At 51.6% G+C, this 19,484-nt stretch overlaps 1 protein-coding gene across 2 annotated transcripts; it reads right to left on the bottom strand.

The window, feature by feature from the left end:
• Window positions 1–26: 26 nt before the first annotated feature.
• P4HTM (prolyl 4-hydroxylase, transmembrane) lies at window positions 27–19,065 on the bottom strand. Of its 2 annotated transcripts, none has more exons than XM_053599106.1 (9): window positions 18,541–19,065; window positions 18,234–18,315; window positions 5,931–6,121; window positions 5,003–5,099; window positions 3,353–3,515; window positions 2,101–2,286; window positions 1,276–1,366; window positions 961–1,084; window positions 27–443 (listed from the first exon to the last, which is right to left on the bottom strand). In XM_053599106.1, the coding sequence occupies exons 1-9, from the start codon at window positions 18,895–18,897 to the stop codon at window positions 223–225; spliced, it is 1,512 nt and encodes a 503-aa protein (XP_053455081.1). In that variant the 5' UTR covers window positions 18,898–19,065; the 3' UTR covers window positions 27–222. The 2 variants fall into 2 exon arrangements, with proteins under 2 accessions (XP_053455081.1, XP_053455082.1); XM_053599107.1 differs by having other exon boundaries at window positions 5,997–6,121.
• Between the last annotated feature and the right edge of the window lie 419 nt (window positions 19,066–19,484).

Genomic DNA, 19,484 nt, shown 5'->3' with positions numbered 1-19,484 from the left:
GACCTGGACCGCCTGGCGGCTCAAAGCCTTGTGGTTTTATTTGACTGGGCAGCATGAAGTCTATACACAATAAATAACGTGAATGTGCGAACTTCGCCGTATCGCGGCTGGAGGCGGGGGTGGGGCAAGACATTGGCCAGACCTTTAGTCTGGAGGAGGACAGGACAGTCGAGCCCCCGACCTCGGGAGGAAGGCGGCTGGGAGCTGGGGCTAACCCTCCTCTCACAGCTCCACGCGCGCATCGCGGTAGGCTCGGTCCAGAGCCCACTCAGGCTGTGAGTCGGAGCCACCTTCCCGGACAAGGCGCGCCATCTCTTGCTGGAACAGAGCTTGCCGAGCCTGGCTGGGGTCCACGTTAATCCAGTTGTTGGCGATCCATTTGGTGCCACGCGTGACCAAGCAGCCCCCATGTAGCGAGTAGTCATCCACGTCGCCCACCCAACCTAGGACAGGAAGGTGGCATGAGTGAAGGAGGGGTTGGGAGGGACCCTAAGCCAGGCTGGCCTAACCTTGGCCTCCTGTAGACCAAACGTTATAACAAGGGTGGTCCCAGTTATACATATCTTGGGTAGCAAAGATCCAGACAGGGCAACCTTGGGGGCTCAGCATTTCACCCCACTAATGTATGGTCAACACCACTCTCTCTCTCTATAAAACTACCTTTCTTGCTGCTAGGTCTGTTCACAGCCCTTCCCATCCTGTGTTGGGGTGGGACATGAGTCTTGAGCTACAAAAAATAGGAAGGCTGGGGTATCAGGAAATGATAAGGATTGAGATAATCCAGGGGGTAGAACAGGCCCTGGAGTAACCTGCTAAAGTCACTAAGGATGGTTTGGGAGGCACCAAGGGCAGAAAACTATTTGGAGGGCAGCCAGAAACAACCTTCCAGGATGGCAGACAGGGATTAGGTAAGGGGAAGCTGCTCTCAAAGAACCCCCTGGCCTAACCATAGGCTCTCACCTTGCCCATCAGGCAGGTAGTTGTACCAAAAGACTGCTGTGCCCTGTCGGGGCTTCACACGCAGATTTCCCTTGTCACAGTGCCTTCGAGTGTCACGGAGGTCAACGTCATCCTGAATCAGACTCTGTGGGCAGCAGGGTAGGAGAGTTTTAAGAGTGGCTACACTGTTTGGCCAGGAACCAAGGCCAGGCAGCAAAGGGAAACCACCACATATGCCCAGGGGATCACTTGTGCCTTCATCAGGCCTGGAATAGTGTGTGCTACATTTGCCCAAGGCCCTGCCAGCCCACAGTAAGTCAGTAAGTAAGCTCTTACCATTTCATCGTAGGTTCTGTTGTCTGCTACAGGGAAGACAGTCTCGCCCCCACCGGTGACGTTGTTCAAATAAAACAGCACTGTCATGTAGCTGTAAGGCAGGGGGCCCACTGAGCAGGTCCCCAGCTGTGGATACTCCGAGGGGCTTACTTATGGGCAGGATAAGCTGCCCAGGTTCCCAGGGGCCAGAGGGACAGGCTGGGATGGGTGATAACAGGGCAAGCCAATGCCAAGAATGTCTCTATCTCCTTCTTCCCCTAAAACCAGTCTTTTAGAGTGTGTCACAGTGACTTTTTGGCCAAGATGAGAGTTACACTTAGCTAAATTATATGGCCTTGACCAAAGGCCTAACTGGGAAATGCTAACAGAAGCAAGATCATGAAGAAGGTCTTGGGGCCTTGAAGAGGCTAAGCCAGAACAGCCACATGAAGAGGAAAGACCTAGAATTGTCTTGGCTCGGGAGGGAGGAACAGCTTTAGCTTTTCTAGGTGGAGTCAAGATCAATACCTGGAGGAGAAGGGAAAAAGAGCTGGGGGTCCAGCCTTGCTGCTTGTTGCAGAGCTCTATGAGCAAGTTTTGGTGTTTTTGGGACCTCAGTTTGTGTTACCTTGAGTGGATATGATAGTCAGTAGCTATCATAGATAAACAATTTGATAAACCATTTGATAAACAATTTTGGGAGAGAGGAAGGATCATTGTTGACCAGGATGGCCCAGTACTCCTGGCCACATGCCAAGTGGCATGCCCACAGGGCAGGGCTGTACTTATATCATGAGGGTGCCCAGTCTAGGAATTGCAGGCAGCTCTCAGGTAGAAGATACTTGCCGGCAGGAGGTCTCGAAGGGTACAGACTCATTGGCCACCAGTTTGGTATGTGAGCAGATGGTCTCTGGGTACACAGGTCCACTATCCACATGGGCGTGGTAGTGGCCTCCTTCACTGTACCGCACAACTTGCAGTGGCTCACTGAGCTCCACAATCTCAGGTGACAGGCGAGTGAGGCGCAGCACCCTGGTAGGGAGTAGGCATTTGACTAGACAGGCCTATGCAAGATGGTAGCCTTAATGAGCTTGCCAAGGTGGGCCCTGGGCCTGACATAGCTCTACCCTTACTCAGCTCCCCTAGAAGCCATCTCAGGCTGGCCCTGCCAGAGCAGAAGAGTTACTCATTATGACCCTTTCTCCCTAGATGCCAGAGGCAGAGACACCTGCTCAATGGGAAAGATAAGATTTCCACTAAATTAGAGGGATGGGATTGTTGTGTCCCTCCCATTAGGAAGAAAGATATTTATCTAAAACCCCTGCCTGTAGAGGAGCAGGGCAGGGGTCTTGTGGGCAAAGATAAGGGGACATTTCTCTCTCTCTCTCTCTTTTTTTTTTTTTAGGAAGATTCTCACTATGTCACCCTTGGTAGAGCGCTGTGCCGTCACAGCTCACAGCAACCTCGAACTCTTGGGCTCAGACGATTCTCTTGCCTCATTCTCCCAAGTAGCTGGGACTACAAGCGCCCGCTATAATGCCCGGCTATATTTTTTTGCAGTTGTCATCGTTGCGTAGTTGGCCCAGGCCAGGTTCAAACTTGCCATATGTGGCTGGCGCTGTAACTACTGTGCTACAGGTGCCAAACCAACTGCCTGTCTTTTTTTTTTTTTTTTTTGTAGAGACAGAGTTTCACTTTATTGCCCTCAGTAGAGTGTCATGGTGTCACACAGCTCACAGCAACCTCCAACTCCTGGGCTTAGGCGATTCTCCTGCCTCAGCCTCCTGAGTAGCTGGGACTACAGGCGCCCGCCACAACGCCCGGGTATTTTTTTTTTTTTTTTTTTAATTGCAGTTCGGCCGGGGCTGGGTTTGAACCCGCCACCCTCGGTATATGGGGCTGGCGCCCTGCTCACTGAGCCACAGGCACCGCCACAACTGCCTGTCTTTTTGATGGATCCTAGTTCTGGTCTAACAAGTGGAAGTTAATCCCAAATTGACTAATCAATTCTGTCCTCTCTACTTCAGCCCATAAGTTCTGTAGAAGTCCTATCCAGTCTTCTTCCCCGGCCCAAGGGAAGACAACCTCAGGTACTCACCTCTGGCGGATAGCACGCATGACATGGTGGGCACCTTCACCCTGGTAGAGCCAGGTGTGGTGGCTATTCCGTACCAGTTCACTGGACTCTGCCTTGTGGCTCCTCATGTACTTGTGGAAGTCTCGAAGGTCCATGTTGGAGAACTCCTGCAGACTCAGCACTCCTGCACAGGGCACCCACCATCAATGCCCACCAAACCCAGATAGGGAGGCCACAGTGGCTGGCTGCACTTCCCTACCTATCCCAAAGGCAGCATCAACCCTTGGCCTCAGGCACTGAGGGGCCATGTGCACTTGTCCCCCACATGGACTCTTGGGTGAGATGAACCTGGTTTCTGTCACTTCAGGCCCTAAGGGAAGACTGGAGAAGTTAATTTCCTAGGTTAAACTCTGATTTGACCCCCAAAAGGAAGAAGTCCAACTTCTATAAGAGTGGCCAGAGCAGGGTCTCCAAAGGAAGTCTGAGCCATATGGCCAGGGCAGTAGGCTAGGCCAAGTACTAACCCTGGCCCTCCAGCCTGGCTGTGTAGAACATGGTATCCAACCTTCAACCTGTAGAGGGTGAAGGAGAGAGTAACCAGTGCTGGGTCTCATCCAGGGCCTTTCACTCTCTAGGATACAAAGCAGGGCCAGTCCCTAGGGGTTCTTTCATGATCTCAGGCCCCATCCTGGGTAGAAACTACCTGGCTAGTCCTGCCTGCTGGATTACTAGTCTACCTTAAAAAAAAAAAACTAAGTGAGCACTTGGTTCCTTGTTCTATCAAATGAGAACACTCTCTCCTCTTCCTGCCCAAACCACCAAAGCAAGGGCTTTATCCTCTTGGGGTTCTTGAAGATCAGCTGGTGTCTTTGCTTCTTCCTGTTATTCCGACTGACCCAAGGTAGACACCTTCTGCCCTTTGGCCCAGATTCCTCTAGGGTGGGGACATTCAAGGGCTGTAAGCCTGTTACCAGCTCTATATGGAGGGCAATAGCAGCATGACCATCCTCCAGCCACAGGTCCTAGCCAGTTTCCTCACTCAAGGTTCACCAGCCACAACATCATCCTTACAAGCCATATTTGCTGTATCTTCTTCAATTGGTCCATGGGCATGAGGGTGATAACCGCACCTCTGAAACTTCCTGGGGGTTATTACCAGAGGGAGACCACTTGCATGGCAGCTTCTATCCCCATAGCACCCCAGCAGTTAGCAAATTTAGCAACACTCTGGTGTTTAGGCATAACTCCAGGTGGGCAAAAAGAAAGCAAGGGAGATCTCACTTAGACCAGGGAGGCTGTCTGCTGGGGTGGATGTCTGAGTGCAGAGATGGATGAAGCAGAGTTAAGAGCCAAGCTCAAGCTGGCCTCACTGTCCCCTTGTTTCTACCAACTCTGCCCTCTGCCAACTAGCAGCCTCCTTTCTGTACCCCAGACTCTAGACTCTGCCTGATGAGGTCAAAAAAGTCTCCAAATACTGCTCTCTAGACTGTCAGCTACCTGCCTACTTCTCAGGGGTAAGGGGCAAGGCTGGATCCTCACCTCCCCATCTCTGGCCTCTACAGAAGCTGGGCTAAGGGGCACCCGGCTGTGGGCAAGCCTATTTTGACATGAGGCACCTGGAAGTCGGCAGGAGGCTCACAGGGACAGAACTGTAGAGAAGTATGAGCTCACCGTCACCATCAGGGTCAGCCTTGATTGCAGCATACATCTCCTGAATGTTCTCCGGAGTCATCCACCGCCCATTTCCTAGGCGAGTCTGGGCCAGGACCTAAAGCACAAGAGGGTCCCTTAATGGGATGATTCCAATGATGAAGAACTATCAGATCACAGATGGCCCAGTTCTTGCCGTAGAGCTAAGATTCAGGTGATAAGATATGACAGAGGATACAGGATAGAAATGGTCCCTGAACTGACAGGGTAGGCAGAGATGTGAAAGGCATCTGAGAAAGAGGCCAGGGAAGTCAAGAGGCGTGAGGCCACTGGCATTCCCAGCCCTGCGAGGACTGTGTCCTTCATGGGGAGCACCACTGATGGCTGGTTGGAGGGAGAATGGATAGGCTTGTGCCCACGCAGATAACCCAGGTGAGGTGGGGAGGCCAAGGCCTGGGTGGGAAGAAGGAATAGGCACCAGGGAGAAGCCTGGCTAGGGCATGACCACCAAGCCCCTCAGGAAGACCAGGCTCCATGGTGTGTTCCATGTGGGCAATGGACCCTGTACCCTACCAGATGTATGAGGGCCATGCAGAGAGAGAACAAACTGCTTGCCACTCAGAGGTACTACTCCATCCATTATGAGTTCTGTGGTGCTCCCAGCCATGACAGCAAAGAATCTAGGTCAAAGATGGTACACCACTTGACACTGTGATGATAAATGCCATCACCTCCCCCCACGCCCCAGGATTCTCCTGCCATCCTCTGGGGTTCCTAAGATAGGGTTCTTCAGAGAGAGAAGGGGGATCCCAGATATGAGCATGTCCAAGCAGGCCTGAGGAGGTACCTAACTCTTGGGACCAAGGCTGAGCTGGACAAGTGACCTCGCCACCAGAAAGATAATTCTGGACATTCCCACCCTATGCCTATTCAAGCCCAGGATCCCAACCTCACGCAGCTGCAGGTGACCATCACGGTTCTGGTCCAGCAACCGGAAGAGGTCCAGCTGGGTGACCTGCATCATGCTCATGGCCTCTTCATACTCTTCAGTGGGCAGGATCTGGCTGCGCTGTAAACCCTTCATCTGTGCCAGATGGATGATGAGCCGACACTCCTCATCAGTCAGGAAACCAGGGATTTCTGCCAGAGAAGGAGGTAAGGCCATGGACTGAGCCAGGGTGCTGATGCACACTGTACCTTCCTCCTCACAGGGTTCCTGTGGTACTCCCTGTCCTTGGTGGCCACCATGTCTAGAGGACTTTACATACCCTTTTACATCTGGACTCTGAGTTGTCCAAGTTGAATTGCCCTGCAAATATTGGCCAACCTTTGAAATATGGAGCCTTTCTTGTGGTAGGGGAGCCCTGGGAGGAAGCCAAAGCTAACCTGGATGTGGGCTCACCCACCTTGGGGTAAGACTGAGGGTGAGAGAGTGGATCTGAAGGACAGAGGTTTGACTTTCACTGGTTGTAAGGGTTTTTTTTTTATTGTTTGTTTTTTGAGACAGAGTCTCATTCTGTCACCCTGGGTAGAGTGTGCCCTTGCATATCATAGCTCACAGCAACCTCCTGGGCTCAAGTGATCTCTTCCCTCAGCCTCTCAAGTAGCTGGGACTACAGGCGCCCACCACCATGTCCAGCCAACTGGGTATAAGTTTTTTTTTTTATTGTTGGGGATTCATTGAGGGTACAATAAGCCAGGTTACACTGATTGCATTCGTTAGGTAAAGTCCTTCTTGCAATCATGTCTTGCCCCCAGAAGGTGTGGCACACACCAAGGCTCCACCCCTCTCCCTCCTTCCCTCTCTCTGCTTTTCTTTCCCCCTCCATGACCTTAATTGTCATTAATTGTCCTCATATCAAAATGGGTAAAAGTTTTTAAAGTGGAGAGATGATGGCTAATTCTTCCTTTCATTTTTGCTTTTCAGTATTATTCAAATAAAAACAAAGCACAAGGGCGGTGCCTGTGGCTCACTGGGTAGGGCGCTGGGCCCCATATACTGAGGGTTGCGGGTTCAAACCCGGCCCAGGCCAAACTGCAACAAAAAAATAGATGGGCGTTGTGGTGGGCGCCTGTAGTCCCAGCTATTCGGGAGGCTGAGGCAAGAGAATTGCCTAAGCCCAGGAGTTGGAAGTTGCTGTGAGCTGTGTGATGCCACGGCACTCTACCGAGAGTGATAAAGTGAGACTCTATCTCAAAACAAAACAAAAAACAAAGCACAAGACATCCAGTGCGATAGGTCAGTCTGAGGGCCTTTTCCTCCATTCTCCTGTACTAATGGCTGCTGGTTATCTGACAAGGGCTGAGTTGCCTAGTGCTGGAAAGTCAGTGGGCATTACTCAGGTTTTTAACAGATGCTAGTCTCTTAAGACTCACACCTATAATCCAGCACTCTGGGAAACTGAGTTGGGTGGATTGCCTGAGCTCACGAATTTGAGACCTGCCTGAATTAGATCAAGCTCCTGTCTCTAAAAATATAGATAGGCATTGTGGCGGGCACCTGTAGTCCCAGCTACTTGGGAGGCTGAGACAAGAGAATTGCTTGAGCCCAAGAGTCTGAGGTTGCTGTGAGCTATGACACCATGGCACTCTACCGAGGGTGACAAAGCGAGACTCTGTCTCAAACAAACATTGGGAGGCTGAGGCAAGAGAATCCCCTAGCCCAGGAGTTGGAGGTTCCTGTGAGCTGTGTAATGCCACGGCACTCTACTGAGGGTGATAAAGTGAGACTCTGTCTCTACAAAAAAACAAACAAACAAACAAACCACAGGCCCAGCATTCTTCAGTTTATTAGGCACCAGTAATCTGCAGGCCCAATGAAGATGCTCCAGCCTCTACAGCCCCCACCCTACTGTGTTACTAATCCAAAGCTAATAATCCAGTCAGCCTGTTGGGGCCTAACCAGATTGATCCAAACACCTGGGAGTTGTGTAGACATGCAGGATCTCCTTCTCTGTTGGCTCCTGGGGTGTAGGTAACAGTCCTATAAAGCCCTTAATCATAGCTCATTAAGGCCAGGGCAGAGAAGGCAGGTAATGGAGTGAGGAAGGCTGGAGCTGCTGGTGGTGCTGGTGTCACTGTGGGGTGTGGGGTGATGGCAGGACAAGGGGTCCCTGGGACCCCATGCAGTGCATGCCCATTCTCCTAGCCATGACCCTGTGCCACAATATTGGCTACATAGAGAGGTGGCTGCCCAACTTGCTGGATGACAACATAGAGGTAGAGGCCATCCAGTAGTCAGTCACCTGGTTGTCCCTGCTTGCCCAGGAGTGCCATCTTGATGCTCACCTCATCTTCTGCACCATCTTCGCCGCTGTGTGCCTTAACAGGTGGGGCAGGGGCTCCCAAGTGCATCGCAGGGGGAGCCCTCCTCAGCTAGGCCCTGCTCAGGCAGCTAATCCTTGCTGAGCTCTATCAATGCTGACTGCTGGGGCAGGGAGGAAAATGGATTATTTTTCTTGTTGCACTGTTCCTGGCGGAGGGAAGCAGGTGCCCGCAGGCAGGGGACTGCCAGCAGTGAGCATATGGGGTCAAACCTGTGGCCTGGACCCACAACCATCAAAGGCTCTTTAACATCAAGATAGGGCAACCGGACAAGTTGCTTCTGGCTAAGGAGTGGAGGGGAGCACCTTTCCAGTGAGGTATGGGAGCTCTGTCCAAAGAATCCTGACAAAAGATGGAGGTGAGGCCCCTCTGGTGGGCTTTTCTCCCAGGGAGTCCAAGAGCTCATAGGGCTGATTCCTCTTCCCCAGCCAAATGTAATCTGTGAACAACAGTTCACTCCCAGAGCCTCTGGGTGACCATGTCAATAGAACTTGGGACCAAGGCCAGGCACAGTGGCTCATGCCTGTAATCCTAGCACTTTGGGAGGCTGAGGTGGACAGACTGCTTGAGCTCAGGAGTTTGAGACCAGCTTAGGCTAAAGTGAGACCCCATTTCTAAAAATAGCCAGGCATTTGGCTGGTGCCTGGAACTACACAGGCAAGAGAATCACTTCAGCCCAAGAGTTTGAGGTTGCTGTGAGCTACAATGTCACAATACTCTACCAAAGGTGACAAAGTGAGACCCTGTCTCAAAAAGAAAAAACCTGGGACCAGGCCCCTATATTCCTTGCCAACCCCAGCCCTGGCTGTACTGCCCTATAGGCCTTTTAGAACAAGAAGAAGGGCTTTACTTTCTCCCTTTAAGATGCATAGTGAATGTCAAGAGGGCAAGGACTTCCCACCCCTCTCCTCAAACATTAAATGGCCATGAAGCTGGAGGGAAAGGTGCAAGGGAAAGCTGGAAAGAAGCCTGGGCTGAAGAGGCGGGGGAGGTAAGACGGCAGCTCTGGGAAGGAGGAGGCAAGGCTGCAGGCTGAGATGTGGGGCATGTGAGAAAGCTAGGCTGCAGTGGTATTGCTAGGTGACCAGAGTGTTGTTGCCTAGCAACCAGCTGATCTGAGCGCCCAGCCTGTAGTTGCACCACTCTCAACCATTCCTCTTCATGGTTATCTACCCATGCTGCAGCCTGTGTGAGGCTGTGCAGGCCCACTGCGAGCCCATGATGGCCTGCTACAGCTATCCCTGGCTAGCCATCCTGCACTATGGACACTTGCAGGCCATGATCTCTGCATGGCAGCCTTGGCCAGTGGCTCGCACCTGGATCACCGATGTGTCTCTGAAAATCTTCCTGGCTAGTCTCCACCTTGCTTGGCCCTGTGGGGCAGTGCCCCCTTTCAAATCATTCCCCACAGGGATCAGGTAAATGGCCCTCTCAGGTGGGAAAGAAAGAGGGCTGCCCACAGCAGACATCTATCTTAAAAGGGGTCAAAAAAGCTCAGTGCCTGTAGCTCAGTGTTAGGGCACCAGCTACATACACCAAGGCTGGTGGGTTCATATCCTGCCCAGGCCTGCCAAATAACAATGACAACTACAACCAAAAAATAGCTGGGCGTTGTGGGTGCCTATAGTCCCAGCTACTTGGGAGGCTGAGGCAAGAGAATCACTTAAGCCTAAGAATTTGAGGTTACTGTGAGGTGTAATGCCACGGCACTCTACCCAGGGCAACAGCTTAAGACTCTGTCTTGAAAAAAAAAAGAGGGGGGTATGAAAAAGAGGGCAAAGTGGAAAGGACTCTTTCTCATCATCTCCCTCACCCCTGGTGGGCACCTAACTCCCACTTCCACCCCTCCTCCCAGTGCGGTGTGCCAGCTACAGGGACCTTGAGTTGCAGGCCATAAGCTCATCCAAGGAGGTCCTGGACATACTCTGCACCAGTGATTTTGGTGGGCCCTGAGTGTGTAGTGCCCACCAAAACCTCACCCCTTACAAGGGCATCCATTTCAGCCCCTGGGCTGGTGCTGAGGCAATGTAAGAGGGAATACCCAAATGCTATGCTGCTTAGAACTAAAACAATTTATTTTAAGAGCGTGGGACATTGTTAAAACAATAAAAACAGGGCAGTGCCAGTGGCCCAGTGGGTAGGGCACCAGCCCCATATAATGAGGGTGGTGCACTCAAACCCGGCCCTGGCCAAACTGCAACAAAAAAATAGCCAGGTGTTATGGTGGGTGCCTGTAGTCACAGCTACTCAGAAGGCTGAGGGAAGAGAAATCGCCTAAGCTCAGGAGCTGGAGGTTGCTGTGAGCTGTGATGCCATGACACTCTACAAAGGCCAAGAAAGTGAGACTCTGTCGCTAAAAACAAAAACAAATCAAAACTCCTGCTAAGAAGGGTGGCATTCTGATTCTAAGGGCAGACCATTAGAGCACTGACAAGAGGGTTTAAGTAGTTTTATTGTGGGCAGCACCTGTGGCTCAGTGAGCAGGGTGCCGGCCCCATATACCGAGGGTGGCGGGTTCAAACCCATCCCCGGCCAAACTGCAACAACAACAACAAAAAAATAGCCAGGCGTTGTGGCCGGCACCTGTAGTCCCAGCTACTCGGGAGGCTGAGGCAGAAGAATCGCCTAAGCCCAGGAGTTGGAGGTTGCTGTGAGCTGTGTGACGCCCCGGCACTCTACCGAGGGCAATAAAGTGAAACTCTGTCTCTACAAAAAAAAAAAAAAAAGTAGTTTTATTGTTTTTTTTTTTTGAGACAGAGTCTTACTATGTTGCCTTCAGTAGAGTGCCATGGAGTAACAACTCACAACAGCAACATCAAACTCTTGGCTTAAGTGATTCTCTTGCCTCAGCTTCCCAAGTAGTTGGGACTATAGGCACCCGCCACAACGCCCAGCTATATTTTTGTTGCAATTGTCATTGTTGTTTAGCAGTCCCAGGCTGGGTTCAAACCCTCCAGCCTCAGTGCACGTGGCCGGTGCCTGTGCTACAGGCGCCAAGCCTAGAGGGTTTGAGGTTTTTTTGGGAGGGGGGTTGAGACAAGAGTCTCACTTTGTCATCCTCAGTAGAGTGCCATAGCGTCATAGCTCACAGCAACCGCAATTTCTCGGGCTTAAGGGATCCTCTTGCCTCAACCACCTGAGTAGCTGGAGCTATAGGCACCCACCACAACACCAGGCTATTTTTAGAGACCAGGTCTCCCTCTTGCTCAGGCCAATTTAATTCAGGTCTCCAATTCCTGAGCTCAGGCAATCCCCTCATCTCAGCTTCCCAGATGTCCTAGGGTCACAGGGGTGAGCCACTGCGCCTAAGCCCTAAGACAAGAGGGTTTAGTTCACCAGGTGGAGTGGGTGGGTGGCGGTGGTGGGATTCTTAGAGGCCCTTCTCATCACTAGCCCCTCTGATTGCATTTAGCAATGGAAGTCCAGCTCATCTAGTACATCTGCTGGCCCCTGGGACTGTGGCCTGAACTCAAGACTAGAGGTATGAAGACAGGACCACTGCCCCTTGCAGAGCTGGCTCCCATCCTGTGACACTGGGTGAGCTGGGTATTACATGTGTGTACAACTTCCTGTGAGGAAAGCACACAGGGACCTATGTGTTGAGTGGGAAGATGCAGGACACTGGCTGTTTGTAACCACAGCCTATACCTAGAGCTGGGTCCAGCAAAATCTGCAACTGCTTATGTGCATGTGGCACCATCATCAGTGCCTAGAATATGGGCTAACCTGCCAGGGAAAACCTGGGACTTTATAGCCACATACTGTGCAGAGGCCATGCAAGTTGTGTGTGCACCCCTGGACACACATAAAAACCTCTTTCTGGCCAGGCGAGGTCAATCACTCCTGTAATCCTAGCCCTCTGGGAGGCCGAAGTGGGTGAATTGCCTGAGCTCTCCGGTTCGAGACCACCTTGAGCTAGAGTAAGACCCCGTCTCTAAAAATAGCCAGGCATTGGCTCGGCGCCTATAGCTCAAGTGGTTAAGGCACCAGCCACATACACCAGAGCTGGGAGGTTTGAATCCAGTCCAGGCCTGCCAAATAACAATGACAACTACAACCAAAAAATAGCTGGGCGTTGTGGCAGCGCCTGTAGTCCCAGCTACTTGGGAGGCTGAGGCAAGAGAACTGCTTAAGCCCAGCAGTTGGAGGTTGCTGTGAGCTGTGATGCCATGGCACTCTACCCATGTTGACAGTTTGAGGCTCTCTCTCAAAAATAAATAAATAGGCGGCGCCTGTGGCTCAACAGAGTAGGGTGCCGGCCCTGTATGCCAAAGATGGTGGGTTCAAACCCAGCCCCAGCCAAAAACTGCAAAAGAAAAATAAATAAATAAAAATAAAAATAAATAGCTGGGCATTGTGGCAGGCGCCTGTACTCCCGCTACTTGGGAGACTGAGGCAAGAGAATCACTTGAGCCCAGGAGTTGAGGTTGCTGTGAGCTATAATGCCATGGCACTCTACTGGGGGAAACAAAGTGAGATTCTATCTCCAAAAAAAAACAAAAACAAAAACAAACTTGGCATCCATAGCACAGTGGTTACGGCACCAGGCATGTGCACTGAGGCTGGCTGGTTCAAACACGGCCCAGGCCAGCTAAACAACAATGACAACTGCAACAAAAAAATAGCTGGCATTGTGGTGGGCACCTGTAGTCCCAGCTACTTAGGTGGCTGAGGCAAGAGAATCGCTAAGCCCAAGAGTTTGATGTTGTGAGCTGTGACACTACAGCACTCTACCGAGGGTGACAAAATGAGACTCTTGTCTCAAAAAAAAAAACAAACCACCCTCTTTCATTTGACACCCCCCACTCAAGGAGATTTAAAGACCAGAGCCCAGAAAGGCACCAGGCTCAAGTAGGATGGAAGCCCTGTTCCTGGGATACAGCTAGGGACTGCTTCCTAAGCATGTAGTTCCCTGTTTAGCCAAGAGGGCAGGCAGACTCTCTGGCAACTGTGTGTGGTGGGCAAACAAAATCATCTTTCTGTCCTATCTGGGTCTAGGATGGCAGCCTGGCTACTGCCCTGCTACTGCCCACATGACCCAGCACTCCAAGCTGCATCTCAGGGAACGCTCACAGCCTTAAGCTGTGCTCACTCTGGGCAGCATGCTGCTTGTTGAGCCCCAACAGATTCAGTCATACCTGCCTGACCTTTACTGAGTGTGCAGCTTTGCCAAGGAGCAGGCCCATAAAACAGCATCATGAAATAGCAGAGGAGTGTGTGGCAAGGAGTGGAAGTGGTTCATGCAGATTAAGTTGCCTAATTAATATGCACAATAAAATTCTTTGTCTATTTCTGGGCCTCCCGTGTTTGTCACTAGCACAGTGGTCTGATGTAGCTGCCTGATTTTTATTTTTATTTTTTGAGACAGAGTCTCACTATGTTGACCTTGGTAGAGTGCTATGGCATCACAGGTCACAGCAACCTCCAGCTCCTGGGCCTAGGCGATTCTCTTGCCTCAGCCTCTCGAGTAGCTGGGACTACAGGCACCCACCACAACGCCCGGCTATTTTTTGTTGCAGTTTGGCTGGGGCTGGGTTTGAACCCGCCACCCTCGGTATATGGGGCTGGCGCCCTACCCACTGAACCACAGGCACTGCCCCTCTTTTTTTTTTTTTTTTTGAGACAGAGTCTCACTTTGTCACCCTTGGAAGAGTGCTGTGGTGTCATAGCTCGATTTTCTTGCCTTATCCTCCCAAGTTGCTAGGACTACAGGTGCCTGCCATAATACCCGGCTATATTTTTAGAGATGAGGTTTTGCTCTTTGCTCAGGCTGATCTCGAACCTGTGAGCTCAGGGCAATCCACCCACCTTGGCCTCCCAGAGTGCTAGGATTACAGGCACCCTGATTGTTCTCTTAAGCTGAAAAAGAATATATTTGGAAATCCTATGATAAAACAGTCATGATTTTAAAATAGTTTTGTGTACTGCTGGAAATTACTTATTTACCTTAGATAGTTAAGAATGGATTAATTCTTGCTGGCCCTCTGGAAGTGCCCCCTACTGCCCTTGAAGAGGGTACCAAGTCAGAGATGGGCGTGGAGGCCACACTGAGCAAGCAGACAGGTGCTGGCATGGGTTTCCAGCACCCAGTAAACCCCTGTGGGTAGCCAGTGATGCTTAGCAGTAGACACAACTCTGATTACTGGATACACATCAGAACAAATCAGGCTACAAATATGCTTTTTCACATATGCAGCTCACTTTTTGAGCAGAGGCTCAAATAACACAAATACATGCAGAACATAATATACAGCAGGACTAAGCACTGAGATGAAAACCCAATGGGTCAATGCAAACAGGGTGCCTGGGAACCTCTTAAGATGGGTTTGAGGACAAGAGAGGTCCGTGAGGAGGGGATGTCTGAGCAGATGCCTTCTAGAGCCACCATCAGAGCCAGTTCTAAGCCTTCTAGCAAGGGAAGGTATATATAAGGCCCCAAGGCAGCAATGAGCTTGGTGTCTGTATATGGAGGAAGTAGGGGGTGGCAGGAGATGAGAGCTAAGAGATAAGAGGGCTTTGAGGCACCAGATGAGACTCAGAAGTGAAATGGGAAATGCTGGAGACTTTTAAGGAAGGATGTGATGAAATCTGACTGACCTGCTTTTTTTTTTGTAGAGACAGAGTCTCACTGTACCACCCTCGGGTAGAGTGCTGTGGTGTCACACAGCTCACAGCAACCTCTAACTCTTGGGCTTACGTGATTCTCTTGCCTCAGCCTCCCGAGCAGCTGGGACTACAGGCGCCCGCCACAACGTCCGGCTATTTTTTTTTTGTTGCAGTTTGGCCGGGGCTGGGTTTGAACCCGCCACCCTCGGCATTTGGGGCCGGCGCCCTACTCACTGAGCCACAGGAGCCACCCGCCTGACCTGCTTTTTAAAGACAGAATGAGTGTAAGGTGAGGTACAGTAGAAGTGAGCTACATGTGAGAAAGCAATGTTGCCCGAGAGAGGGTAATGACTCAGAAATGGGGTACTTCCCTTCTGAACTGAACAGGACCCTCAGCTGACACTTAATATTCCAAATCCTTGGGAAATGCCTACTACAGTCATGTAGGTATTTGCCAGGAGCTCTGGGTGGGACCTTTTGTGACCCAGATCTCACTTGCCAAGTGTCTCTAGGAACGAGGGGTCAAAAACAGGAAACATCTTGCAAAGAGAGACTAGAAGTTGCATGGGGTCTTCCCTATGGAGTTCTGGGGTTCCTTTCCACAGGTCTGGAGCCAAAAGCAGCACAGCAGAGGGGGCAGAGTCTACAGTAGGCCCATTCTCTTTGGGCCCTGCCTGCCTTTTTAGGATGATGAGAACAGTAGACCAATGGGTGGATGGACAGACAAAGAATAGAGATAGACACGGTTTCTTCTGGGGATGAGGCATCCTTCTTTGGATTCATCTAATACCACAGCACTCAGCCATGGACACCCTCTCTTCTGTGGTTTCTTTTCTTTTTGAGACAGAGTCTCACTATGTCTCCCTAAGTAGAGTGCTGTAACGTCATAGCTCACAGTAACCTCAAACTCTTGGGCTTGAGGAATTCTCTTGCTTCAGCCTCCCAAGTAGCTGGGACGACGGTGCCCGCCACAACACCCGGCTATTTTTTGGTTGCAGTCGTCGTTGTTTGGCAGGCCCAGGCTGAATTCGAACCCGCCAGCTCCAGTTTATGTGGCTGGAGCCCTAGCCGCTGAGCTATAGGCACTGAGCCTCTTCTGTGGTTCCCCCTTCTCACAACTGGCCTTATAATCACTAATCTCTTCTGCATTTGCCCCATCTTGTTTTTTTGTTTTGTTTTCTTTTTTGTTTGTTTGTTTTGAGACAGAGTCTCACTTATCGCTCTTGGTAGAGTGCTGTGGCATCATAGCTCACAGCAACCTCAAACTCCTGGCTTTAAGTGATCTCTTGCCTCAGCCTCCCAAGTAGCTGGGACTACAGGCGCCTGCCACAACACCTGGCTATCTTTAGAGGTGGGGGTCTCCCTCTGGCTCAGGCTGATCTGGAAACTGTGAGCTCAGGCAATCCACCTGCCTCAGCCTCTCAAGTGCTGGAATTACAGACGTGAGTCACCGCACCCGGCTGCCCCACCTTGTTTTTGCTAAGTAGCAAGTCCCAGGGCTTTCAGGAGGAAATATGGGCCATCTTCCACCAACAGACAGGAAGATAATGTCAATGTTTTGGAGAAAATGAAGACCACGAACAGGAAGGTCTTGCCACAGCTGCCCAAATCTCCTAATTGTTCCCTTTGGTATCTTCTGCTTCTTATAATTTACTCTTGGTGACTTGGGGTCTGCATTTCTCATTCCCTGCTTTATAGGACAAACTACATGTTAGGGGGGCTTATGGCTCACTTAAGCTAACATGCATATGAATTAAATATATACAGGTCCCAGGAAGACTGAGAAAAAAGACAACCTCCTCAGATGTGTCTGTTCACTGTAATGCAGTAAGTTTTATTCCTTTTCCCTGGATCCCTCCCCTGAGAGCTACCTGGCTGGTCCTGTACTTTCTGCAGGTCTTTGCTCAAATATTTGTTCTCAGGGAGGCCAATCTGGCTACCTCAGTAGGAGTTTCAATCCCAGGTGAAATTCTGCCTTACTTGTCTGTAATCACGTATAATCATCTGACATGCAATGTACCTTTGTTTCTTGTCTGTTTCTTCTTCATTCAAAAGTCAGCTTCAGGGTTTTGTTGTTGTTTTCTATTTTGTTCAATGCTATGTTCCCAGGACCTAAAATACTGCCTGGCATAGACTTCAACATTATTCCATAGTAAAAGTAATAACAACCACCACCCCACCACCTTTTAGGGTCTCTCCCATAACATGACTGACAGCATAACCTATTTCCCCACAGACAGCATGCATGTGACATCCTTTTCACAGGTCTAGGCATAATTATCCCAACTAGGGCTCAGATGCACTGCGTTGGCCCCAGCCCCCTTCTTAAAACTCTCTGCCCACTCCATCCCATAGCAGCACGCAATGGCCCCAGGTCTGCAAATATGTGTCATTGAGCCCAGATTGATACCAGGGTTGGGCAAGGTCTGGGGGTCTGGAGGCCTCTACCTAGTTGACACTTGTGGTCTTTCAAGGACTTTGGGGTCTTCACAGTGGCTTTAGTACACAAACTTTAGAGGCAAACTGCCTGGGTTCTAATCCCAGCTTCGCCACTGCACTAGCTGTACAAACCTGGCCATGCCATGGCAGCTCTCTGTGTCTCACTTTCTTACCTTTTAGTCTGAGGGTGGAATCTACATCCTCCTCACAAGAGGAGTTGTAAAAATTAAATGAAATAATCGCACAAATTAGGGCTCAGAAAATGTGATGTGGCTCCAAGTGGAGTCACCCTAGAAAGCTTTGCCTACTATGATTAAGCAAAAGCCTCATTCCTCAACAAGAATCCTAGAGTACTGGCAACAAATGCTGGGCCTCTGACTGGTGCCCTGATGGGGCAGGTTTACCCCTGCGGACAACGTCTCTTCTGTAGTTTATCCCTTTTGTACAGCTTCTCACCAGAGCACAAGGCCCATTTTGGTAGTGGGATTTCCCTCAGAGGCCCTGAGGTCAGCTGAAACCTGGTTAACAGACTCTCCCCAACCCCCTCCACCCCATTCAAGAAGGTGACAGGATTAATGGTGGTACAGAATGTCCAAAGGCAGTTTCAATGAAATATTTAGATACTAGCCTCAGGGTCACATTGCCCAGCCCTGTGATGGAAGAACTGGATGCAGGGAGCAGAGACAAGAGAGGAGAGTGTGAGAAGGGCACTCTGTCACCCTATCATGGAGGGAAAAGTGGGAACTCACTTCAGACTTCTGGATGGATAAAGAAAAGGGTTATTTTGAAGCAGCCATTTTCAAAATAGAAGTCACGTGGTCGAAATGAGCCTCACAGTGGCATGCAGCCCCTGGCCCTTCCCAGGAGTGCCCTGCGGACTTACCGAAGAGCAGCGGCTTGAGGCTGAGGGTTCGGATGAAATGATCCCTGTCGGTGACTAGCTGGACCTTACGCTCATACCCCACCTAAGAGACAGGCGCATAACGGGCAGCTGGAGGCCAGACTGCACTGCCCAAGAAGGAAAAAATCACCCTCGGGCTGGAGTGAGACAGAAGGTGATTGGGCGCACGCGGGATCGGTATGGAGTGGCACTTGGGGCAGCGTGGGGGACCAGGACTGAACGCCAGTCCTTCCCGGCTTAGTCAGGCGGGATTTGGAGCGCAGTGGTGCTGGGCCGGGGGGATCCTCACCTTGATGCCCTCGAGCCTGGTGAGGGGGCCTAAGGTCGGCGCGGGGCTGGGACCCTGGGCGCGGCGCTGTGGGCCGGGATCTGTGCTTTCGTCGCCGTTGCTGTAATGCACGAAGAGCAGTAGCGCCAGCACGTTGCCCAGGTACAGGTGCACGAACACCATCAGCACCAGGAAGTAGGCGCGCGAGCAGATGCCGCGGGGCTTGTACAGCGGCCGCACCGGTGCGTCCTCGCTGTCGCCCAGTCTGGCCGCTGCCGGCTCCCGGCGGTGCTCTGGGGGCACCCACTGCGGACTTAGGGCCTTACCAGCCACGGCGGTCTCGGGCCGCTGGCCTGTCGCCGCTGCCGCCGCCGCCATGGCGCCCAGGTCGCGCGCGCGCCCAGGGGAGGGGCCGCGGGGGTGCCTGCGCTGCGCAGTCGCCCGGACAGCGGCCGCCGGGCCCGCTAGCGCCGCGGTCACCGGGAGACGGTGCCTGGGGATGCTGCGCCTGCCCGGAGCCGCCCTCGCCCGCGCTGAGCTCGGCTTCTCTGTGCCTTGGACCCCAGCTCACAGTTTCTCTTCCCGAGCTAGGTTATGGTCAGGCAGAGGTGGACACTCCCCAGGACATTGCCCAAATGCAGCCGGAGACAAGAGCAGCATCATTAAAGCAGAACCCACTGGTAGCTTCTTAGTTCCCAGGTTAAAAGGCCCTCTTCCCTCCTCCCGGAAAACTATGGTCTACATCTTCTCACCCCTGGGATCCGGGAGTGGCAGTAGGAAAGAGGCAGCGCTAAGACGCGACTCAGTACTGGGGCGGTTGCAGGCGCCACAGAGGCCGATGACTGTCTATATGAAGATGTTGTAGGACCCACGACCTTCTTGTAGGCGTTCTTGGAGGTCCGTTCCGCGGTCGTCGGGATCTCCTGCAGGAGTCAGGCCTTAGGAATAAGCTGCCTGACGTGCGG

Source organism: Nycticebus coucang, chromosome 8, assembly GCF_027406575.1.
Source record: "Nycticebus coucang isolate mNycCou1 chromosome 8, mNycCou1.pri, whole genome shotgun sequence".
Classification (NCBI taxonomy): domain Eukaryota; kingdom Metazoa; phylum Chordata; class Mammalia; order Primates; family Lorisidae; genus Nycticebus; species Nycticebus coucang.
This window is presented reverse-complemented; position numbering and strand designations above follow the sequence as displayed.